The sequence below is a fragment of the Bombus huntii genome, chromosome 9 (assembly GCF_024542735.1).
Source record: "Bombus huntii isolate Logan2020A chromosome 9, iyBomHunt1.1, whole genome shotgun sequence".
Lineage (NCBI taxonomy): Eukaryota > Metazoa > Arthropoda > Insecta > Hymenoptera > Apidae > Bombus > Bombus huntii.
In genome coordinates this window covers 1516243-1540744 of record NC_066246.1, presented here as the reverse complement: position 1 = coordinate 1540744, position 24502 = coordinate 1516243, and the positions used below count along the sequence as shown (strand labels likewise).

At 40.6% G+C, this 24502-nt stretch overlaps 1 protein-coding gene across 1 annotated transcript in view; it reads right to left on the bottom strand.

The window, feature by feature from the left end:
* LOC126869527 (nuclear anchorage protein 1-like) overlaps positions 1–24270 on the bottom strand; it is a 46836-nt gene extending 22566 nt beyond the window's left edge. The window contains exons 1-6 of the mRNA XM_050626177.1: positions 17578–24270; positions 10675–17475; positions 9444–9548; positions 8986–9291; positions 8400–8534; positions 96–6037 (exon numbers count right to left, since the gene is read on the bottom strand). Coding sequence (XP_050482134.1) covers positions 96–6037; positions 8400–8534; positions 8986–9291; positions 9444–9548; positions 10675–17475; positions 17578–24270 — 19982 coding nt within the window. The remainder of the gene's footprint in view (positions 1–95; positions 6038–8399; positions 8535–8985; positions 9292–9443; positions 9549–10674; positions 17476–17577) is intronic.
* Between the last annotated feature and the right edge of the window lie 232 nt (positions 24271–24502).

The following is a 24502-nucleotide window of genomic DNA, read 5'->3' as shown; positions in this document are numbered from 1 at the left end:
TTAAAATAAAAGAAAAAGAAAATAGAAGAACTTTAAACTTTGGATAAAAATTAGAAAGGATAAAGGGTACTATTGACTTGGAATAAATATCTCACCTGTACATATTGTTCACTCCATTCACAAATTCATCCCACCTAGCGAGCTCACTCGTAAGTTGTTTCTCTCCATCGTCGGTCGTGTCTTCGATCATCTTAACCTGAGTCATGAGAGCGTTCAAACATTCCTGCAAGTTTTTCCTATCTTCCCCTGGATAACTGGTCTCCACTAATTTCCAAATATCATTGAGCTCTTGAATATTCTCTTCCACATTTTCCACTTCGTCCTTCAGTTCAACGTAAGTTTTATCATCGTGAGAGGGACCGGTAGGACACTCTTTGCTCAAGAAAATTCTGTATTCGATGGTCTCCAACCAAGTGGAAATCGTATCTACGATGACAACCAGAGTTTCTTCGACGGCGATCGCGTCTTTTTCTTGAGCAGCGTCCCTCAAGTGAGATAGTTCCTTCCTCACGTCTGCAGCTCGTTCCTCAGCTAGTTTCTCATTTGCCACTTTATCCAGATGAGCTATATGAAGAATGTTTCCTAGATGACTCGGTTGTTTAGCGTTTCGAAGGCTCTGCATTCGATCAGCGATCGCTTTGGTCGTTTGACTGCTCTGCGTGATCTGATGTTGAGGTTCATATTCTGTTGTTTCAGCTAACAAGAAAGCTTTCGAACTCGCGCCCTTCTGTGGTATCGCGTGATGAGACAATTCCCACGAAGATTGATCCCTTCCTGGTTTTTTCGAAGATTCACTGATGATATCCGCGTAAGTTTTGATTCGTGGCCGGTCATCTTCCTGTAAAATTTCTATTGATTCTACAGGAGAAAATGGTTCTTCGGTCGTGTCCATTGGTTCAGGTGAAGGCATGTGTGGAACAATCGACGCCTGTTGACCTTCTGCTTCGTCTTTGACTAACGTCCACACATCTGGCGCTTCTTTAATTGCTATCGGTTCGATCATTGTCAATGATGCGCTTTGTATAATTTCTTCGTCTACCTTTTCGTCCGGGACAATTTTATTATCATCGTCGTCAAAGCCTCTTTCGAAGAAACCAGGTTCGCCAGAGGCAGACTTTTCTTTACCCACGTTTTTCTTGGTAACATCGGAATAAGACAATCTTAGAGACACATCTCGCGATTCTACAGGTTGTCCAAATATGGATTCCAGATCCTTTTCAGTCGTTGCGGGCGTTTCGTTGGTCTTGTGTCTCCTCTTCCGTTTCTGCCTCCTTCCAACGCTGTCGTCTATCTTTCCTGTAGAGCTTAAATCCTCTGTAATAGTCGTATCTTGCGAACTATCAGTGAATTTACTCGCAGTATCGGTAGTAGTGTCGCTAGTTGGGAATTCTATGGTTGCCTGCAAACGGATTTTAATTTCAGCATCCGTAGTTTCGGTGTCTTCCTTCGAACGTGCTACCGATTCCTCAATTTCTGATTTCTCTATCTTCTCAGAGAGATTCTGTTCGTCCTTGAATTCCTCTTGAACAGTTTCTTTCATAACAGGTTCTGGTTCTGTTACTTCCTCGATCTTCGTATCCAGGTATTCTTTATATTCTTGTACTTGTACATCAGGTGCTACTGGAATTTCTGTAAGTTTTAGAGGCATCTTTACCTCTGCATCTACCACGTCTATCGTGGCCTCTATCACATTGCCTTCTTCATCTTTAATCACTTCCTTTTCTTCTCGAGGTACTAGTAATACATCGTTTGTTTGCTGTGAAGCCGTCACCAACAACGGTTTCTCTTCTTCGACGCTCGTTTGCGCGCCATCTTCGCGAGTTTCGGGAATGATTTGTACACTTTCCTCAACTTGTGCCAACAATTCGCACGTCTTTATTTGTACTGAGGTGTCCAATGTCTTTATCTTCTCCGGTGTGACAGTCTGAGACTGTTCATCCATCGATTCTTTCTTCTCTTCTAAACTAGTCTGAGAAGACAGTTCGCAAACCTCGACTTTTTCAGGGGAAAATGTAACTGGACTGGTCTGTATCATGATTTCTTGAGTTGGCTCGGCCAACATCGTCTGTGATTCGGTTTCTTGAGTGTCTGCCTGCCGCGGACTCTCTCCTGGGGTCGTTTGCGTTTCCATTATCTCGACAGAAGGATGTTCTATCAAATCCGCTTGGATATTGAAGTCCAACGTAACTATTTCTGGACTGGTTGGCTTGCTAGTTTGCGCTTCTGTTTCTATGGTCTTAGGTGCTTCAGGAGTCACAGTTTGAGTAGCTATTCCAGCTAAAATTTTCTCTTCAATTGGTGGCGGAGTGGTCTGCTGTTCGACAGCGACAACCATTTTTTCTGCTGTTTGTGTCTCCATCTCCATTGATGGCGCAGTTGGCGACGTTTGTGCCTCGATAGAAACTACATCCGTTGCTACCGTTTGAACCTGAATTTCTACAGTTTCGATTGGAACGGTGGCTTCTGTAGTATCTTCGATCGGACTAGTTTGAATAGCATACTCTTCCATTCTCCTCTTAGGAGATTCTATCGTTTGAGTGCTCGTTTCTTCTATCTGAGGTGGCTCTTCGGTAACAGCCTGAGCGCCAAAATCTGAAGCGGGTAACGGAGACGTTTGCATTTCAGAGTGTTGAGTAATCGATTTTTTAGGTTCTTTTTCTGGTGTAGTTTGCATGCCAAAGTCCAAAACAGACAACGGAGACGTTTGCATCTCTGCGTGAATTTCCGCCATTTTCGGTGTTTCAGTCGTTTCCGAATCTTCGAGCGAAATTGAAGAAGTTTGCGCTTCTTCGTGAACTTTTACGATTTCTGGTGTCTTGGTCTCCTCTAATAAATGCGGCGAGGTTTGAATATAAATTTCTGATATCTCTTTTTGCTTTGGCGACGTAGCAACAGAAACGTTGGACGCTTGTGGAACAGTCTGTGTGTCTGCCTCGTTCGATGTGACGGCTGAAGCTTTGTCTTTACCTACGTCAACGTCTGCACGCTTCTTTTTCTTCTTTTTCTTCTTCGTGGCTTTCGCATATTCGCTCTCCATCGGCGCCAGATCATCCGTGAATTCTTCATCGTCAGAGCTAGTCTTTGGGAATTCCGTTTGCTCTTCGTCCTTGACGCTTCGTATTCTCTGCCTCCTCTTCTTCTTCTTTTTCATCCTCATCACACTCTCGTCATCCGGCGTTGTCGCCGATATCATCGTTCTGTCCGCCTCATAACCGTCTTCTCCTTCCGATGTTTCGTCTTTCGGCAACGTCTCTAGCTCCCTGGATTCCAACATCTTCGTGATATCAGGCTGTGGCGCTTCGCTGATATGTTTCGAAGAATCAGATAACGCGACGTCGATCTCTATAGACTCTGCAATATTGGATACCAAAGAAGCGCTTGATTTCGTCTCCATGGACGACATAGGTGACTTAACCTCTTCTTCGATCTTCTCAACCAACGGTACAAATTTTTCTTCTTCAGGTTCTATCGCAGGTTCAGTCTGGTACTCGTCTTCTTTCTCCGACGTAATCACATTGTCAGAAGTTTCTTCCTTTTCCGAACAGATAACAGACTTGTCAGTTTCCTCTTTCTCCGATGTAATAGTAAACTTATCCGAGGTAATCATTGTTCTTTCTGAGAGACCGACATACTTGTCCAAGCTGACGATCGTAGGCTCAGCAACCGGTGGAGAAGTTTGTACGATCTTGTCGTGAATAATTAATTTGCTCTCCTTGTCTGCAGGTAAACTGATGTTGACGTCTTCTTTCACTATACGATGAGGAGCTGCTTCCGGTTCAGCCTGACTCTTCACCTCCACCGTAGGCTGCATCTCTTCACCGTCCTTCTTCACAGCCAGAGATATCTCCACTTTATGGAAGATCGGTTTGTATTCCGGTTTCAGTGCTTCGTCCATGTAGTCGTCGACCGAGTAATCGATCTCCGGAATGAACGAGTTCTTCACTATCTGCTGTTTCACGTGTATAGGTAAAATTTCCGGTTCGTCGTGCCTCTCGCACTCCGTCGATGGAATCGTCGAAACTGCCCCTTCGATCTGTGTAGGTTGCACTTCTGAAACGTCAACTATCTTTTGTAGTTCCGTTGATGCAAATTCTACCGACGATTCTGGTGCTCCTGTTGTCGCCGTTTCGATCGATGGCTTTTCCTCTAGTACATCTACGGTGCCTATAGTGTCATCGTGCTTTTCTACATCTACCGTGCGACCTTCTAGCTCGATACCGGGTGTTTCTCTGCTTACTGGTGCATCGACAGACTTACAGGTCGCCTTAATGATGTCGTCCGATACGATCGACTCGATCGAAGACTTCGCTAACTCTTGCTGTACCTGTGTCTCGTGTATCTTGATCTCTCCGATTGGACTCTGCAATGCAGCAGATACTTCAGCATCGATGAACGCCTGGCTGGCTAACGGAAGCAACTTTTTGTCTTTTACCTCGACCAGGAAGTGCTCCTGCTCGTACTTGTCCACTAGTTCAGGTTTCTTTTCAACGAATTCCAATTTTGAGCTCTTGTCATCGAGGTGAATTTGCGATAAAGATTCTTCAGGAGTTCGTGGAGATTGTTCCTTTCGAATATCCGCTATCGAAGGTTCCATTTGACTCTCCAAAGTCTTCTCTGTTGGAATAGCTACGTCTACAACTTTTTCTTCCTTCTTCTCGGTCACTGGAACATCTTTTTTGATATCAATTAATGGCTTTTCTTCCAGTGGTTCTGGTTCTATATATACCGTGCTGGGGTGCATGTCTTTGGCGAATGCTCCAAAGAACGGTCCTTGCATGGGTGTGTCATCGGTTACGATCTTTTCTACCTTCAAATCTTTCTCTTCTTTGTCAGTGACTTCTTCGACCAGAACGCGTTCTGGTGTCTTCTCTTCACCTGTAGCTCCATCGCTTCGAAACTGTCTCTGTTCCTCTTGTTTAATAACGTTGATGCTAATATGCGGAATATTCTTCTCATCGATCTCCACTTCTTCGGGCTCTTCTATGATCTCCTCGGTAGTGGTCTCTTTACCGTCCACAATCGTAACTTTCCTAATAATCCTCCTAGTCTTTCGAATCACTCTTCTAGTAACTTGCTGTACCACAGCGTGCACGCTCGACGTTTGCGCCCGATATTCTCCACTTTCCATCAGCAGTCCCTCCTCGAAAGGTTGTGGACTGATGTCCTGAACGTGACCTTGGGTCACCATGTGCGTATACTGCGGCGCCAATTCGTATTCCTCCACCTTTACATCTTTGTAAGGAGTGCCAGTAGTTACTTTTCCGCCATGGATCTGTTTCGTCGTGGTTTCTATCGTACCATCTGGCTTCGTAGTAGTCACCGTGACCTGTTGATCCTTCATGGTGGCCTCTGAGAAAGCTTGCACCACGGATGGCGCGTCTCCAATCGCCGTGGACGTGGATGACAAGTGTTGTTGAGTGGTTTGTCTACTAGTCATCGTGGTTCGTCTCAATTTTCTTACTATTATCCTCTTCGAACCATCTTCGTCTACTACCACTTCGGTGGTCACGTCATCTGGTTCGACCAGGACAGTTTCGAATGATTGTGGAGCAGCGTGAACGATATTTAACTCGCTGGTGGTATTGTCAGCGTTCGTGGGATCTTGATATTTCATATCAACGACGATGTCCTCTGCTGTCGCTTCAGCATGTTCCTGATCGGTTTCCTGAGCGGAAGAGGAAGGTACGTTCTTCGTGGCTATCTCGATCACATCGTGATCTCCTTCTGTGGTTTTTAGAATCTTTATCGTTTCTTGGGTTTGAATGTTTTCGATGTTTGGGTGTGCTATGTCCATGGTTTGCGTGGTCAAAGAGTGACATTCTGTTGAAACTGGCATTTTATTTGTTGACGTTTGTTTGGTCAGTTGTTGTGGTTTCTCGACGATGTTCGCTAACAGACTTTGTCCTGTTTGCAGAGAAACATCGGCTAAAGACGGCATACTAGTTTCGAGGGACGAATGAATGGAGGGTGCCTGATCGAGGGTGGCATCATCTCGGTCTGACGTTTCGTCCGCTTGCGCCTCTTCATCGCAAATCTCCTGGAAAATTTAAGAAACGATTCTGGTTCAAGATACCTGTGTGATCATCCTGGATGCTGGTTCTTCGACTGCTGCAATGTTTTTCTAAATAATCTTTCATCGTAAATTTTATTTACTTTTTCTCGTATAATAATAGAACTGTCTTTCAACCCTTAACTATATTATAAACATTATTCCGCTAGATATTTGAAAAATGTTTAATTATGTAGTGTAACGTACAATTTCACATTTAAATGTTTTATTAGGAGCCACAGTAAAAAATTAACATATTTCTAGTTGTATTATCTAGCAGTATTATATTTTTAATCGCACTCTAGCAATTAAGTGTTAAATATACGTTGATCATTGTATGTATGTAGTTTATTTTTATGGATGATGCGACTGAAGCTCTAACAATAAAGCTATTAAATTTTGCTACTTTGCTACTCCATATCTTGACATTTAGATTTCAAGTTTCAACCAGATATAATGGCAGATTTTATTACGTCGCATTGTCCAAAAAGCCTATTGCACAACAGGACTGAAAGCAATGGCGTAAGTAACAGTGGATTCCACTGGGTCGTGGTAGCAAAATTTAACGCGTCTGTGTTAATGATGGCACTACGTTAATCACTGGCTTTTTACGCGGAAGACCACATTGATTATCCGATGATTGGGTCTTCGATTATTTCGATTTCAGTATTGCTGCACCTGCATAATGTCGGTGAAAACGAAGACGAAAGAATTATTTAGAAAACATGATCATCGAGGAGTAAGAACGAGAATATCTGCAGACAAGAACACTCCGCGTAACACTGTCGTATTTTTAGCTCACGTCCGACTTTATTTTAATGCGTTTATTTTAGGCGCGCCAAGTGGTCTACGTATATGTGATATAAAGAAAAAAGGAACCGGAAATTTATCTATCAAAAGCGGATCGAAACTTACAAAAAAAAAAAAAAAGAAAATAAAAGATAAGAAAATAAAATAGCGATGCTGAATAGCGAAACAATTAAAATTTCCACGAGACGCTATTTTGAATACTTTTCTAATAGCAATATTGCGAACGAAAGAGGTTATTTTACATATACACAAATACATAAGTGTCTATATGTACATAGAACTCGTAGAATTTCTTGGTGATATCCAGGGATAAATAAAAAAGGGGGGAGATGGGAATTAATGAGAATACTTTAATTACAGCATGAAAAAAATTACAGAGTAACTGTATTAACATTCCATAAACAAATGCTGCACCTATACAATTACATTCATTACCTTAAGCTAAAAGAAACATAAAAAGTGCTAGTTTCATATATAAATAAATACACCGTGAAGTTGTGAGAAGAATGAACGATGACAGTGCGATGAGCGTAAGATGACGGTGTAATGGCGGGCTGATAATCATAGTCATTTTTCATAAATTATAAAAAACTATATATATTTTTAGTGGTTCAAGTTGTTATGTCGATTAACACGCCTATGATATTTAACTCGCCATATTCGTTGCGTATGATGAGAAGCTCAGATGAGAAATAAACGCAATGACATAAAGATAAATAAAAGTAGATGAAACGACAAGTGTACTAGAACCTTATCCTGTCATAATTTACCCATTAATAAATATCGTGCAAAATGATACGTGATACGACAAACATGAATTACTACGTTAAGAAGCAGAAAGGAAACAAAAAGAATGTTACATGCTTCGCTATATCTATCACCCTATTACCATTATGTATTTACTAAAGTATAAGATACAGGCAGTATTATATGTATATGTATACCATTTCTCAATATATAATACATACTCTGTACACATCCTTATTATTCTTGTAGTAGATCTCTTGCATCGACAAGAGACCGAATAATTCCTTTTATTTTACTCCCAATCCCAAAATAGACTAGAACTTGACTAGAAATCGATTAGAAATTTGACCAAAGTTTACCTGTCTTTAAATTTTAAATTAATCGATGGTGCTACATTTATATGCCCGTATAAATATAATAAATAAAAATAAGTCGTACGTATAAATATATATATAATAAATATTTGCTAAATATTCCTCTTCGTTCTTTAATTTCTCATTTCATATTTCTCGATTCTCTGCTTCAATAATCGTGTTGCATGAAATATGTTAATTTGAAAAGTCAATCATGACGTTACGTCTATTCGTATAAATGTAAACAAGTATTACGTAATATGTAATGAATATTCGTTAAATAATTCTATTCAACTCTAGTTTCGTTTCTCTTTTCGTTTGAAGTTTCTTTCATACTCCTAGAACTCTCTGTTTCTGTATCATCGTGTATTTCACGAGACTGTTGCGCGAAGACCAGCGAAGTTTGCGAAAGCTCCCGTGCATTGGAAAACGTTGGATACCTGCTGCCTTTGCTGCAGTCGCGACATCACTTCCAACAGCGCATTCTTCAGGACCTTTGCCAGCGTGCTGATTTCTGGCAACGATTCAAGCTCCGACACCCGCTGCGCGTGACTGCTCAGCTCGTCCTGTAAAGCCTGTCCCGGCACAGAGACACACAGACAGACGTTTTATATGCGTGATTCCGCATATCGTGGTTTCGTTTAAAAATAAATCGTGCACGCCGCCATTCTAAAACGGGGGATTACGAGATCGTCGACCAGGTCCGTGTGTTGTAAAAATCGCGATCAACTATCGTGTCCGATATTTGCCAATTTTTCTTAGCAATAGGAATAAGAATGCAGAATCGTGATATGAAAATTCTGAGTTTATGAGATGCAAGCGATTTCGATTTGCATGATTTTTGGAAAAGAACAGGGGATCGAGAAATATTAGAACGATATTTGCGTTCAGTGAGAATCAATAGAATTGTTGTAAACGCTCGCAAACACGTGCCGAATATTCTTCGATTCTCTGTGTACAATTCGAAGTGTCATCGTACCATCAGCCACGAAAGCTGAAAATAAATTTTATTTCATATAAACGCACCTTGTTCGTGGTAGGCGGTTGTTGCTGCTTTATACCGGCCACGATATTCTTCAGCCAGCTATCCGTTTCATCCAAGAATTTCTTGTATTCGTGGATATCGTGGCCGCGTTGTTCTTGTTGGCCACGCGCTCTTTCCAAAGTAGCGCGTCCTTGTTCCGCTTGCGATAAAAGAGTGGCGATGCGAGACTGAACTTCTTCTAGACTCGACAGAAGCTTTTGTGCTTCCAAATCGGCTGGAATTTTACGCAATTCTTCTTCTAAATGACCCACTTCCTGATCGTATCCTTGGAGCTCCGTTAGTAGATTCTGAAAATCATTTCGATAGTTCAAGTCACAGAATAAGCGAAATATCCGAATATACATCTGTGAAAATTTGAAATAAATATATGATAAAATAATTTTCGGAAAAGGAAGATATCGAAAAATATTATAAGATTACTTTTTGTGCATAATCTCACCGTGATTGCAGACAGCATAGAGTCTATGCTATCTCGTGGCAAGTAAGTTCCCTTTAGGTTCGAAAGACTCAACTGTAAAACCATTAGGCGCTCCTGTATGATATCCTGTAACATAGGGATGTATTAATGAACGTGAAGATTGATTGTGGCGAAGAAAATATGCCGTGCACGTCCGATACCAGTCTGTTAATCGATGGATTAGAGGAACTCGTCGAATTTGTAGCAAATCGTAACACGGGGGCACAGACAGAAAACACATAAATGTATCAAAAAATGCTGCAATTTCTTTAATTTTAATGATTAAACAAATTTAGAAGATATAGCTATATTCATGCAGATTTGACAAAAGAATCAAGAAATTGTTATAACGCTATAGGGCGCTCTAATAATCGGGTTTATTATAGTATTGTGTAACATCGATCTTTTACACTGGACAAACTCTAAGAAGTACTCTCTTAGGACCATAAGAGGGAAAGCTCGCTAAGATAAAAAGGTTTAGAGAAATACACCATGTTACGTAATATTTTAAGAGGGATTTCTGTTGATCAAATACGTCGACGTGACGTGTCGTGTGACTACAAACTGCTTCCTTGAACAAGAATAAAGTTAATCGGTATTATAAAGAATTATTTTCTGTCAATGTTCTTTTCTTCCAAGTCGAATTTATCGCGAGATAAATTTTGAAAAGTGAACCGCAACGCAACCAGAAAATCAAGTAACGTTACTCTCGTGCATCAATAAAAATCAAAAAACTACAGCATGCAAATGAAGGAAGGAAACAAAGATCTATACGGTGACAGAGAGAAGCAACAGCAATGTAGCAGCATTAACAGTGGTAATTAACTATTAACAGCGGCTATCAAAGTGAAAACGTACAGAGTCAGCGAGTAGAAAGAAGTATAATATACGTTCGATGTATGCACACGTCGAGAGACAAGTGGAAAAAATGAAAATAGAGAGAGAGAGAAAGAAAAAAAAGACGTTAAAAAATTGGAAAAAAAAGAAGAATAAAACCAACAACGAACGAAGACATAAGAAAACAGTAAAAAACACTTTACCAAGCACACACGCGCGCACACACTCATACGCGATCTCGCGTGTCCTACATATAATACATATAGCCACACGCGAGTTCGCATAACACAACAGTAACAAGAACAACAAGAAACATAATGAACTCGTTCAAGCTCGATTGGGTGATGATCGAGCACAGCTTGTATTGTGATCGCACCTTGATCCCTCGTATCCTCTTTTCAGCCTCATCTTCAGTTACCCCCATCTCTCTCTCCGTCTCCACGATTGGAGTGCGCCGCTGCATCGATCCTTTTTCTCTACCTAAATGTTTCTTGGGATCTGGATCATGGTCAGGGATACTTGGTGTTGGGGATAACTCACGTGGATCGGAATAAGTGGACTCTGATAGTTGATCCGGGCTCACGGTCTTGTAATCGAGCTTTAGGGGTTGTTCGCCAGAAGCGGATACTTCGACAGTGGACAGTGACGACAATTTTACATCTTCAGAGTTTTCTGACGTTGTAGGAACGTCACGCTCCAACGACAATTCGTCGAATTTGGAAATAGACTGGTCGTCCTTGAGATGGACAGAGGATAACTCAGAAATTAGATTATCGGAGGGATATATTAGGTCTGACATTGGATTCTCGATCTTTTCCTGAACCATTTCGGTGGATTGGTCCGTTCTCTGCTCGTTCTCGCTCGACAAGTAAGTACTGTAATCGCTCCAGCTACCTATACCACCTGGGAGATCGGCGATCAGACGTTCGGTATGCGGTCCACCCATGAAATAAGAATTCAAGGGGCCACCATTACCGCCGCGTTCGTTCAAATTACCACCGCCCTGATCCCCGTCGAAATCATCTTTATCGTTAGAATCGCGGTTGATATCGTCGGAAAGACTTTCCATCGGATAGTTAGCCAAATTTTCGAACAGGTAGCGTTCAGCCTCGTGATAGGGGTGTTTGTCCGGCCAAAAACCGCTATCAAGAGAAAGGAACTTGGATCTACTGAGTTCTGACAGGGTTTTTAAGATTAGGGGAGTTTGTACGGGTTTTTTCTTCTCCGGACTTAGAACTAGAATTTCGTCGGCTATGTAGAATTGTACTTTTGGTTTCACCGGCTCGACCACGATGTCTACCGTTTCTATTTCTGGTTCACTGGATATACATTTCTCGAATTCTTCTTCGGTTTCTAGTTGAGACTGCATCGATTCCATGGTTATGGGAGACTCAATTTTATGTAATAATTTTTCTGTTGATATATCTCGTTGTGGAAGTTGATCGGTTTCTTGCATTATACTTTCGAGTTCTTTTACAATTCCCGATTGTGCCCTTTCGATTTCTTCTGTCTTCTTTTCTGTTACTTCCTTCTCAGTTTTGTCATCTTCTTCTGTTAGTTTACCATTCACTATTATTTCAGCAGGTTTAATGGTTTCTTCCGGTTTTGCCTCGGGTGGAACGACTTTATCCGTTTTAACTTCAGAAACTTTGTCTGGTATTTCCTCTTTGGAAATTACTGGTTCCTCTTCAGATATCTTTTCCTCGACATTTTTAGTCGTCTCTTCCTGTCTCTTATCTTTAATTTTCTTCGTTTTAGATTTTTCTTCTTTCGTAGGTTTCTTTTCTAGAGGCTGAGCTTCTGGAATTTCTGCGGTTTTCTGTAGACGATCGACTTCTTCCTGGTCTTTGGCAGATATTTCTGTCTTTTCTTGTATAATTGTTTCTTTCAAAACGACTTGTTCCTGCAAGACATCCTTCGCTTCTTCCTCGTCTTTCTTAACCTCCTCGATCCTTGTTTCATCAATCTCCAACTTATTCAATTGTGCACCTGATTCTATTTTCTCTTCAGGTATCGTCGCGTCTTTCTCTCGATCGACTGTTTCTTTTGGACTTTCCGGAGTCGATGGAACAGTAGAACCTGCGCTTAATATTTCAATTTCTTTCTCATCCTTTGGCGATTGAACTTCTTCATCCGTAGACTTCGTTGCTGCTTCTTGTTCTTCACGTCTACCTTTCTTCGCCTGTTTGTTCTTACGTTTCGATTTTTCTTTCGAAGCTGATGTTGGTTCTTCTTTCTGTTTTATGTCTTTTTCGGCTTCATTCGTCACTGGTTCGGGCGTTTCAGTTTCATCCGGTTTAAATGTTTCAGCTTTATCTGTCTCTGGTTTAGGCACTTCAGATTTATCTGTCTCTGGTTTGGGCGTTTCAGATTTATCTGTAACTAGTTTAGATGTCTCGATTTTGTTTTCAGCAAAGTTTTCTATTTCTCCTGAAACTTTTTCCTTTTCTTCAGTTGGTTTCAAAAGTTCTGCTTCTTCTCTACTTGGTTTTGTCTTTTCCTTGACTATCGGTTTAAGCATAGTTTCTGGAACAAGCTTTATTTCATCAGGAATCACCCCAGGGATGATTGCGCTCAATTTCTTAATTTCTTGTAGTTTTTCATTAAGTTCTTTTTCTTGATTGGTTTCATCAGGTGAAATAGTTACTTCTTCTGGCTTTACTTCGTCTGGCTTTGCTTCTTCTGGCTTTACTTCTTCCAGTGTTACTGTTTCTTCTTTCTTTTCTGGAACAAACGTCTCAGATGTTTCCTTTTCTGATTTTTCTTCGCTGGATGCTCGTCTAGTTGATTTTTCTTTCTTCTTTTGCTTTCGTTTCTCCTTCTTCGAAAGTTTCAACTTTTTGTCTGTATGAGCCTCATCTTTTACCTCTGCTGTTTCTGTTTTAGTGTCTACAATCATTTCTGCAACAGGTGTTTGCGGAGACTTAATTGGTTCTTCTTTATGTTTCTCCTCAATTGCTTCCTTTGCAGATACTTCTTTTTTCTCTTCAGGAACATCTGGTTTAGAATCAATTTCTTTCTTTTGACTTGCTTCACTTTCTTTTACATCTTCCTTTACTTTTTCTACCGACATTTCTTTGATCTCAAGTTCAGATACTTTCTTCTCATCAACCGATGTTTCGATGATTCGTTCTGGCGCCGTTTCTACTTTCTTTTCTTCAGATTTTTCTTTATGCTTCTCTGTGTCGGTTGATTTTTCAGGATTTGTAATTTTTATTTCTTCTTCAACTTCTTTAATTTCTCGAACCTCTGTCTCCTTTGCCGGTATTTCTTCTTTAATTTTAGATTCAGGTACCTTCTTTTCTTCAATCGATGTTTCGCTAATTCCTGATACTGTCTCTACTTTCTTTTCTTTAGATTTTCCTTTACGTTTTCTTGGAGACGTTGATTTTTCAGATTTAATTTCTTCCACAATCTCAGGTTTACTTTCAGCTTCAGATTTTGTAATTGCTGATACTTCTTGAATTTCTTTAACTTCTTTAGTTTCTGGTTCTTTCACAATTTCATCTTCAGATTTCAGTTGTATTTCTGTTACCTGAACAACACCCGACTGTTTCATTTGTTCTTTATGTTCTAGTTCTTCTTTTGGCTGTTCCTTATCAGATTTTCCTCTCTTTGATTTCTTACTCTTCTTTGAAGCAGCAATAGATTGTTCCTTTGTTTCTGCTTTTCTCCATTTATCTGCTGATTTCGAATTCTGTTTATCCATTTCGATTATTTTATCTACTTCTGGAGTTTCAGGCTTCACAACCTCTATTTCTTTCACTTCCTCATCAAGCTTTTCTTCAACTTTCTCTCCTACCTTTTCTTTGCTTTCTTGGCTCAAATTAACTTCTTTCGTCTTCGATTTGCCCTCGTGTTGCTTAGTATCTTTCTTTTCTGCCTGTTTCTGTATCTTCTCCTCGACTAATGGCTCTATTATTTCTTTCTCTATCTTCTTCACATCCTTTTCCTCGATCTTACTCGTCTTTTCTTTATCTTTTTCCTTCTGAAGGCTTTCTCTATCCTTTTCCTGTTCATCCTTTCCTGTCACCTGATTGCGATCTCCACTGCTCGATTTTGCTTCACCTCTCTTTTTCTTCGATTTTCCCTCCTTTCCTTTATTTCCATCTTTTTTCTTTTGTTCCTCCACTTTTTGCGCGCCCAACTGCTTCTGTTCTTCTGCCAAAATTTCTTCAGGAACTATAGGCTTATCACTCGACTGTTTCGAGCTTGCTTCGTCTCGTCTGATGCTTCTAGAACGCGATCTCGATCGTCTAGATCGCAGTTCTTTTCGATTTACGAATTCCATAAAACCTTGTTCGTCGATTTTAACCACTTCTTCAATTGATATCGGCTCTGGAGCTTCTTCCACGTGGATTTGTATTTGGGGATTTGAATTTTGTTCGGCAGTTTGTTGTTTTTTCATCATAATCTTTTCGCTAGTGGGCGATGAGAGAGGTTCCTGCGGTTCCGCGTGTTTACTAACAATAGTAGCCCACGAATCCTTCATTTTCTGCGGCGTTTCGACTACTATCGCGCTTGGAATTGGCGACATGGAACTAGTTTCTTCCGTCATTGCTTCTTTTTCAATTTCTTCCACCCACGAAGTTGACTCTATTTTGAAAACGTCTTGTTCAGTAATTAATTCGTTGAACTTTTTATCTGTTGCTATTTCCTCGGGTTTGGATGTTTCTTTTTCAGCCTCTGGAGTTTCTGTGATTATTAATGATTTTTCAGATGTAATTCTTTCGTCTTCGATTAGTTTATCTAATTTTTGATCAGGCATAAGAGGAATCGGTTTGAGTAACACAACGTCTTCTTGATTCGATTGTGGAGAAGTTCCCTTGCTAGAAGCTGCTACTTGAGCGTACGATTTGTTAGAATCTTTCATATTTAATTCTAATTCTTCAACTTTCTCAGGAACGACAGACTTCATACTTTCCTTCTCAGTTTCAGTATCGACAGAAGACACTTTTGCTTCGGTAACAATCTTTTCTTGTTTCGTATCTTTCTTCTTTTGATGTTTCTTATGCTGCGTTTGTGGGCTTTGTGGTTCTTCAGGCACAGTTTCTACTATCTGTGCTACCTTGCCTAATTCTGCTGTTCCACTTATCGATTCTTGAGGAGTTACTGTCATAGATTGTACATTTTCTGCAGGAAGATCGCTAGTTCCTTTCATACCAACGACAGATGCCCATGATTTGGCGCATACCGGTTGAATTTCTTCCTTAGATATTTCTTTTATTTCTGATCGAGATTCTTCTTTCTTAGTTTCTTCCAAAGGAGCTTCAGCCAAAGGTGTTTCTTGAGGAACCACTGCTGGGATTTCATTTGCTTTTTTCGACTTTCCATCACGTTTCTTCTTCGAATCTGGCGAAGAAATTTCCTGTTCTTCTTGTTTCTTTGCATCTTTTTCTGGGGTAGACGTAGATTTAATATCAGACTTTTCTTTAGGCTGTTTCTGCTTTCCTGACTTTGTCCTTCCTTCTTCTTTCCTAGGCTTATCCGAGGGTTTAGTTTTCCTTTCTATCACTGGAGATTCAGATGCATTCGAATCTTCTATCTCTGGTACTTTGCCATTCATTGATTTCTCAGTTGCTGTTGATTCAGTCACGACACTAATAGATTCTTGCGACAAGGCTTTTTCCTCTGTGCTTAACTTTTCTTCTCTCGTTATCTCTTTAACATCTTTCTTTTTAGGTTCTTTGGAAACTTTCTTCTTTCCAGAAACAGGCTTTTCAACCTTCTCACTTTCCTTCTCAATTTTCTCTTCAATTAGGATCTGAGGTTCTGGAACAATTTCTTTCTTTTCATCCTGTTTCTCATGTTCCTTCTTATCTTTTTCTAATTTCGTTTCTTCTTTCACTTTCTCCACTTCAGAAGATTCGATTGCAGGTTTTACTACTTCTTCAATTTTTGGTTCTAATGTGATTAATGGTTCTTCTTCCGTAATATTCTTTGCTATCTTTTCTTCTTCTTTTTGATCGATAATTTGAACTGCCGAAGGTTCGTCTATTTTTGTGACAAGTTGTTCAGTTGTCTGTGCCAACTCTGTCCCCTGTACAATCGCAATATCTTTCTTCTCAACTTCTTCAGACTGTTTGAATGCCAATGAAGCTTCTTTAGTTTCTTCATGGATAATCATAGTAAGTTGTTCCACAGCCTTGGTTAATTCTGTAATATCGTTCTTTTCAACTACTTCAGGTTCTTTTACCGGTGATGTTATTTCCTTCTTTTCTTCTTTCTTAGACTTTGACTTCTCATCTTTCGGCTGCTTCTCTTTCTTCGATTTCTCTTTCGGCTTCTTATCAGATACTTGTTGCTCCTTCTTCCGTATCTCAGGTTCTTTTTCTTCCTCTTTATCTTCTACTTTTCCCTCGGCTGTACTCTGCTCCTTCTCTTTTTTCATCATATCAAGCTCTTTATTCACATTCTCGATAAGAGCTGCCGTTTGGTCCAAAATCATGTCCGTAGATTTAATCTCCGTGGTTATTTCTGCGATAGTTTTCTCTTTGTCAATGTCTTTTTCTGAAATGTTTTGAGCATCTAATATCTCGGAATGTTTTTTATCTTCTTGAATCTGCATTGTTTCCTTCACAATTTCAACGCTTGTAAGATTAGATTCCTCCAAAGGAGTTGCCATAACTTCTTTCTCTTTAGTCTGCTTAGATTTCACCCAATCGGATTCTACTTTGTAAAATGTGCTAATAGGATATTTCAGAGTTTCTTTGATAAGCGAAAGCTTTCTGCTTTCAGCTTCGGATTGCTCCGTGTCTTCTGACTTCTCTTCTTCTTCTTTAGGCTCCTTCATAATCGATTCTTGAGCAATTCTTTCGATACTCTCCAATCTTGGAGGTGCAGAAGCAGGCACATTTTCTTCTATTACCTCTACTACTTTGAAACACCGATGGAAATTGATCTCTGCCTCGATGTAAGGACGATAATTGAACCAGTAAGGTTTGACCAAGTCTGTAAAGTAACATGGGTAAATTTCTTTTGTGATAGGTTTAGACTCTTTAACCTTAGTAGGAACTTCTACTTGTTTTATAGACTCAGCAACCTGCGTCTTAATCTGACTTGCTTCATCCTCAACCTTTTTCTTTTCAGTTTTAGAATCTTCACCTTTGACAGAAACTTCTGCTTCTTTTTTAGAGTCTGCAACTTGTGCTTTAATCTGGCTTGGTTTATCTTCAACCTTTTGTTTTTTAGGTTTAGAATCTTCACCTTTAACAGAAACTTCCATTTGTTCTTTAGACTCTGCAACTTGTGTTTTAATCTGAGTTGTTTCATCTTCAACCTTTTGCTTTTCAGTTTTAGAATCTTCACCTTTGACAGAAACTTCTGCTTCTTTTTTAGAGTCTGCAACTTGTGCTTTAATCTGGCTTGGTTTATCTTCAACCTTTTGTTTTTTAGGTTTAGAATCTTCACCTTTAACAGAAACTTCCACTTGTTCTTTAGACTCTACAACTTGTGTTTTAATCTGAGTTGTTTCATCTTCAACCTTTTGCTTTTCAGGTTTAGAATCTTCACCTTTGACGGAAACTTCTACTTGTTTTTTAGAGTCTGCAACTTGTGTTTTAATCTGAGTTGTTTCATCTTCAACCTTTTGCTTTTCAGGTTTAGAATCTTCACCTTTGACAGAAACTTCTACTTGTTTTTTAGGCTCTGCAACTTGTGCTTTAATCTGGCTTGGTTTATCTTCAACCTTTTGTTTTTTAGGTTTAGAATCTTCACCTTTAACAGAAACTTCCACTTGTTCTTTAGACTCTACAACTTGTGTTTTAATCTGAGTTGTTTCATCTTCAACCTTTTGCTTTTCAGGTTTAGAATCTTCACCTTTGACGGAAACTTCTACTTGTTTTTTAGAGTCTGCAACTTGTGTTTTAATCTGAGTTGTTTCATCTTCAACCTTTTGCTTTTCAGGTTTAGAATCTTCACCTTTGACAGAAACTTCTACTTGTTTTTTAGGCTCTGCAACTTGTGCTTTAATCTGGCTTGGTTTATCTTCAACCTTTTTCTCTTCAGTTTTAGGATCTTCACCTTTGACAGAAACTTCTATCTGTTTTTTGGACTCTGCAACCTGTGTTTCAATCTGACTTGGTTTATCTTCAACCTTTTGCTTTTCAGGTTTAGAATCTTCATCCTTAACAGTAACTTCTACTTGTTTTTTAGACTTTGCAACTTTTGTTTTAATCTGACCTGATTTATCTTCAACCTTTGGCTTTTCAGGTTTAGAATCTTCATCCTTAATAGAGACTTCTTGTTTTTCAGAGTCTACGATCTTCTCTTCAAGTAGAGCTGCTTTTTCTTTAACTTCTTCCGTTCTAGGTTTAGAATCATCAACTTTACGTTGCTCAACGTCTCCTACCTTCTTTTCAACCGTACTTATTTTATCTTCAATATTTTCCGTTTCAGACTTAGGAACGTCAACAGGAGCAGTTACAATTTCGGGAATATATTTTGTACCAGGTGTCATATGTCTTACATGAGTAGGAAGAATACTTACTTCACGAGTGTCTAATTCCAATTCTAACGACATGATACCCGTTCCTTTTCCCTGTCCCTGTTCAATATCAGAAGAAGACTCTTCCGGTCCCGTACCCATCTTTCCTTTCTCTTGCACAATTTCACCTTCACTCTCTACCACTAACTCACCTGAATCTTTCGATTCTACACTTGCAGCTTCTCCGACAATCTTAACTTCCTCCTTAACCCTCATCCTATCCTTCTTACCCTCAACTTCGTGCTTAGATTTATCCTGCATAACTTTCGCGTCCTGTTCTTTCTCGAAATTATCCAACTCCCTCTCGTCTCTCGCGCTTCCTACAGATTTCGGAGTTCCAGAACGACCTCTCCTCCTATCCTGAACGCTACCGAACAGAATCGGCTGATCGTCTTTAACAAGATCGTCAAGATATACCGTGTAATCGGAAATTGATTTGTCAACGTCTGCTAACGTATCTAATGCTTTCCAGGGGATACCAACAGCTGAATCATCCGATACCCTAGCATATTCGGTGGTTGTTAGGCTACTCTCTACTGTTTCAGGACGCAGGGTGATTAATTCAGTGGGTTTGGAGCCTACGACCTTGGATGAGGGAATACTTTCTAAGTTCTCTACGATTTTTTCGATCGATGGCTTTGCTTCGACAGGTTCAGGCACGCTGCTGGTCACCGTGGTAACCGTTTTCTCCAATGAAGATGATTCTGTGGTTGGTGAAACAGTGGCTGAAACGTTTGCAGTTTTCTCGTTCTTTGAAAGAAGAGAATCTTCTTCTGTACTTGGATTTTCAATCAGTTCTTGCGAGCGAGATTCTGAATCGTCAGACTTTGTCAGTGAAATTTTCTCGATTTCAATTGGTTTTTTAACGTGGCCTTGCTTTTTATTCTGAGTCTCTATCAGTGGAGTTACGAGTTTTAATGATGGTGTTTCCATTGATTTTTCAGATTCTTCGATTGGTTTCGTGTCTGTGCTAGGTTTTTCAGTGACTATCGTTTGTTCTAGTTGTGGAGGTTCGACCACGATTTTGTCTTTACTCTCCTGTTTCTTCTTCTTTCTCTTGTCAGACTTCGGTGTGCTTGGTTGACTGGACTTGGGTTCTTCTTTCGGCTCGATCGCGGAAATGGGCGTGGTATTTTCGGTGACAGCTTTTTCCTTTGATTTCCCTTTCTTGGACTTTGATGGTGTTCCTGGAACTTCTTGGATTTCCGGTCTATCGGTTTTCGGTACTTCAGGCAGAAGAATTCCTTCTATCTTTTTCACGTCGCTAGTTTCAACTTTCTCAGGTTCTTCCGGTTTCTTTACAGTTTCTTCCGCCTTTTTGTCTACAAATATTTCGACGCATTCTGTAGGTTTTTCTCCAGTAATACTCTTCTCGATATTAGGTTGTGCTTCAATCTTCTCTGTTACAATATTTTCTTCCTTCTGATTTTCCGCTTGGATCGCAGTAATTTTTTCTTCAACTCCGGTAATTCTCGTTTCTTCTATAGATATCAGTTTGCCATCGTTATCGATTTTACCATTCTTTTCTTCTAATTTAGCTTCTTCTACTGCTTCTTTTCCTTTAGGTTTCTCCTTTTCTTCCACAGGCAACGCAGACTTTGAATCTTCTTCTTTCTTTGCTTTTGTCGGTGACTTAGACTTCTTTCGTCTTTTCTTATCAGATTGTCCTTTACTTGGCGTGACAGGTTCAGTTTTTAATTCCTTTTTCGATTGTTCCGTGACAATTTCTTCCCCTTTAATTGATTTCTCTTCGATAACTTGCTTATCGATGATCTTCTTTTCTTCTTTTTCAGCCATCTTTATCGCTTCAGGCGCAGGCTTCTGACTAACATCGGGTTCTTTCTTCGATTTCTTTCCCTTCGATTTCGTCTGTTTTTCCAATTCAACTACCTTTTTCGGTTCCTCCTTTTGTACAGAATCTGGTTTCGATTCTTTCTTCAAATTCTTAGTCTGAACCATTTGTTCTTCACCAGATTTATTCTGTTTCTTCTCTCGTTTATTCGTTGATTTTTCGTCTGCATTTTCCTGCACCACTGTTTCTGGTTTCGACTCATCACCTTTGCTAATCTCCATCGTAGATTCCATTACGCGAACCAACGCGCTAATTACCATTTTCTGTTCTTCTTTAATATCTGTTTTCGGTTCTACTTCCGATACCGTATCCTCCTTCTTCTGTTCTTTTGTATCATCCTCCTTCCCTTTCTCTTTCTCAGCCACTTTCTTATCTTTATCGTCTTTTGGAGTTTTTACGTTAACTTCTGCTTCAACTTCTTCCTTTTCACCCAATTTCACATCTTTTGTTACTTCTGATTTCTCTTCGGATTTCTTTTGTTTCGACTGTTCTACTTTCTTGTCTTCTTTCTGTTGGCTCTGTTTTTTCGGTGTCTGGACTTTAGAAGTCTCCTGTTCGTTGCCTTGTTTCTGTTTCTTATTCTTTTTCGATTTCTCCTGTTCTTTCATTGGCTCTTTCTCTTTAGGCTCGCTTTGCACTTTGTTCCTAGGTTCAACTTTAGTTTCAGGCGTTTTGTCTGATTTTACAGGCTTCGTAGCCTTTGTGTCTTCTTTCTTTATCTGCTCCAAATTTTGAACACTTTCAACTGAATCTGGTTTTACGTGTTTCTGTTTCGGAGTCTCTACTTTATCCTCATCAGTTGTCTTCTTAATTTGCTCCGACCCCGCGTCAACCTTCGTGGGTTTGGTATCTTTATTAGATTTGTCCTTCGCTGTACCAGCTTGTTCCTTACCCTTTTGCTTCTTTTTACACGGTTTCTCTTCCTTCGCGTCCACTTTCTTCGTTTCACTCGCATCCATCTTCACTTCAGATCTCTTCTCAGGTTCGTTCTTTCGACTTTCAACCTTCGTTGCTTTCTCTTCAGAAGCTTTAACGTCATCCTTCGCGATCCTTTTCCCAGAATCTTTCTCCTCTTTGTTCTCTTTCGCATCGTCTTTCGATTTAACCTGTTCTTTCGCGTTAGATTGACTTACTCCAGTCTCCGATTCATCTTTAATCTTCTCCATCTTCGATTTACCCTGTTTCTTCTTTTCATTAGATTTCACGTTCTTCTTTTCACTTTCTTCTTTGGATTTTTCCACCGTAGCTTGAACCGTATCTTTCTTAGCCTGTTCCCTCGACTTATCCCTCTTTTTATGCTTATCCATATCCTCGATCTCCTTCAGGGCCTTCTCTATCTCGTCGTCCACCTTCTCCGGCTTCTTCTTCTTCGCCTTTCGTTTCTTCTCCTGAGACCTGCTCCTCTGTTGAACATCAACCTCCTTCTCCTCCTGAACGTCCTTTTCATCCTGCTTGTGATCTTCCATTTTTTTCGTTTCTTCAGCATCTATTCTCTTTTCTGGTTTAACATCGTCCACTTGTTCCTTTCTAATCTCAACCTTGACACTCTTCGGAGTTACCTTCGGAGAACCCGTCAAATCTTCCACGGTAATTTCATCTTTGAATTCGAATACTTGTTTCTGTTGTTCCGTACTGGTCCTGACTTTCTCTTTCTGAGGTTTCTGAAATACTTCTGAAGCCTTTGGCTGCTCTGGTCCTCTGCGAGCTCTCTTCTCAGGAATCTTCGTCTTTGGCGACTCCTGGTGAGTCTTTCTCGTCTCCCTTCTCCTCGATATATCCCACGTATTTGCTGACTTGCCTACGGTCGATTCTCGAGTCTGTCTAGCTTCCTGAGGAGGACTCGACTCGTGCACAGAGGATGTCGCCGAGTTCACTGGCGAGCGTGAACGCTCTTTCGCCTGTTTTGAGATCAAAGTCACCGTTGTCGATGATTGACTACTTGTAGTCGATGTCGGTTTAGAACTGAGACCCTGCGATAAAATTTGGGCGTACGAGAATGTCTTGCTCTCGCTTGAGGTAATACTTTTCGTCTTAATAGGTGTACTTTCTGCAACTGGCGTAGAAACTTGTTGTGCAGGTTGCTCGATAGGCTGCTGCATAGGCTGTTCTGGTTCTACTGGTTTTTCTGGTTCAGAAACTTCTTCCGCTTGAACAGCAGGTTGCACAGCAGCTTGAATATTTGACTGAACGACAGGCTCAATATCCACAGGTTGTTGAGCTCTTGAAGGTAAACACTTCTCTTCAACGTTCTGCACAACTACAGGAGTAGTCTTTGGAGGGATCTTGAATTTGGTTTGATGCGGATGCCTTTGTGGATGCTTCTGCAACTGATTTTGCTGATAAATCTCTGGTTCAGGGATGTAGCTAGGCTGTGTCACGTACGGCTCCGATGGGAAGGCCATCTGACTTTCGGTGTAATGAGGAAGAGCCATTTGCTGAGGCGGTGCAGCTGGCATGTAGACATAGGAACTTACTGGATAGGCGATCTGAGACCCGATGAAACCAACCAATTCAGGAATAGCCGGATGAATATAGTTGTAGACCTCTGGAACTTGTTGCGTTGCAACTGGCGGTCTTGCAACATTTTCGTAACTTTTCTCATTCAATAAAACGTACTCGTCCATGCTTTCGTCCGTCCAACTGGTTTGAGTTTCGCTCGGTTCCTCAGAAGTTTTCACAGGAGACTCGACTTCAGGTACAACTTCGTGCACGACCTCGGCAGGCTGCTGTTGGTAGCTCTCCACTGCTACGTCTTCGCTTGGTTGTTCCATAAAGGCATTTTCAGCCGTTACCCCTTCCTTTACTTCCACTTTGGCCACCTCGAATTCCATCTTCTCCGTCTGAACAGTTTCTACGGAAGATTCCTCGACCACAGTCTCTGCGACTTCTCTACCAACTACGTGAGCATCTTTGCCAGTCTCCACCGAAGGGCTGCGAGAATTCTGTCTGTTTCCACGAAGAATATCCGCGTAGGAAGTTGATCCAGGCATCCAAATGGGACTGGCGGACCTTCCTCTTCTCTCCACCTTAGGGGCCAGTGTATTCTTAAGTACAAACGGTTCCTTCCTCTGTTCCACTACCGATCTAGAAGCGTCTGATCCAGAAATTTCATTGTCAGCCTCCGCGGACGAATTTCTTTCAGGAGATTCCCTTATAGGTCCTCGAACGTCCTTTCGCACAGAACCAGATCTTCTAGACTGATTTCTCAATCTAGAGTCCACCGAATCTACTTTAGAGACGCGTCTTCTAACCTCGGTTCTTACTTCAGGCTCCTTCTGCTCGTTCTGCTCTTCAGGTCTTGACTGTTCTTCTTTCATCTTCGTCTCCGCTGTTGCAGCATTTGCTGGAGTATTGTCGCCAGTTGGTTCGATAGCAGGTTGCTTCTGGGCTTCCATTGTTCTTGACAGTTGCACGGTAGGTTTGAGCACTTGAATCGAAAGGGGCACCGAAGAAACCTCGTCTCGGGGATTTCTAAAGGGGCTAGAACCCCTGGAGCTCGGACTTGTCCGACCTGCGGCGATGTCCGCGTACGAGATCTGATTGACGATCCTTGTCTCGTTGCTCTGTACATAGTACGGGTCCACGGCGTATATTTGATCCAGCACTATCTTCACGCGTTGCTTCCAATCGTCCATCCTTTGCTGCAGGCTCTGCTTTATCCGCCACGGAGGAACAGCCAAGGCACAACAATGGAATACACATACGTCAATTTTTCTGGGACATTTTTCTATTTTTTTTTTTTTTTTTTGTGTTGTTTTGCATTTTTTTGTTTGTTTGATTTTTGTGGCAGGGGTGAACCAGATAAGATGTTAAGTCGGTATGGAAATAATGGGAGATCGGGGTGGTTCTCTGTTAAATAATGTGGTC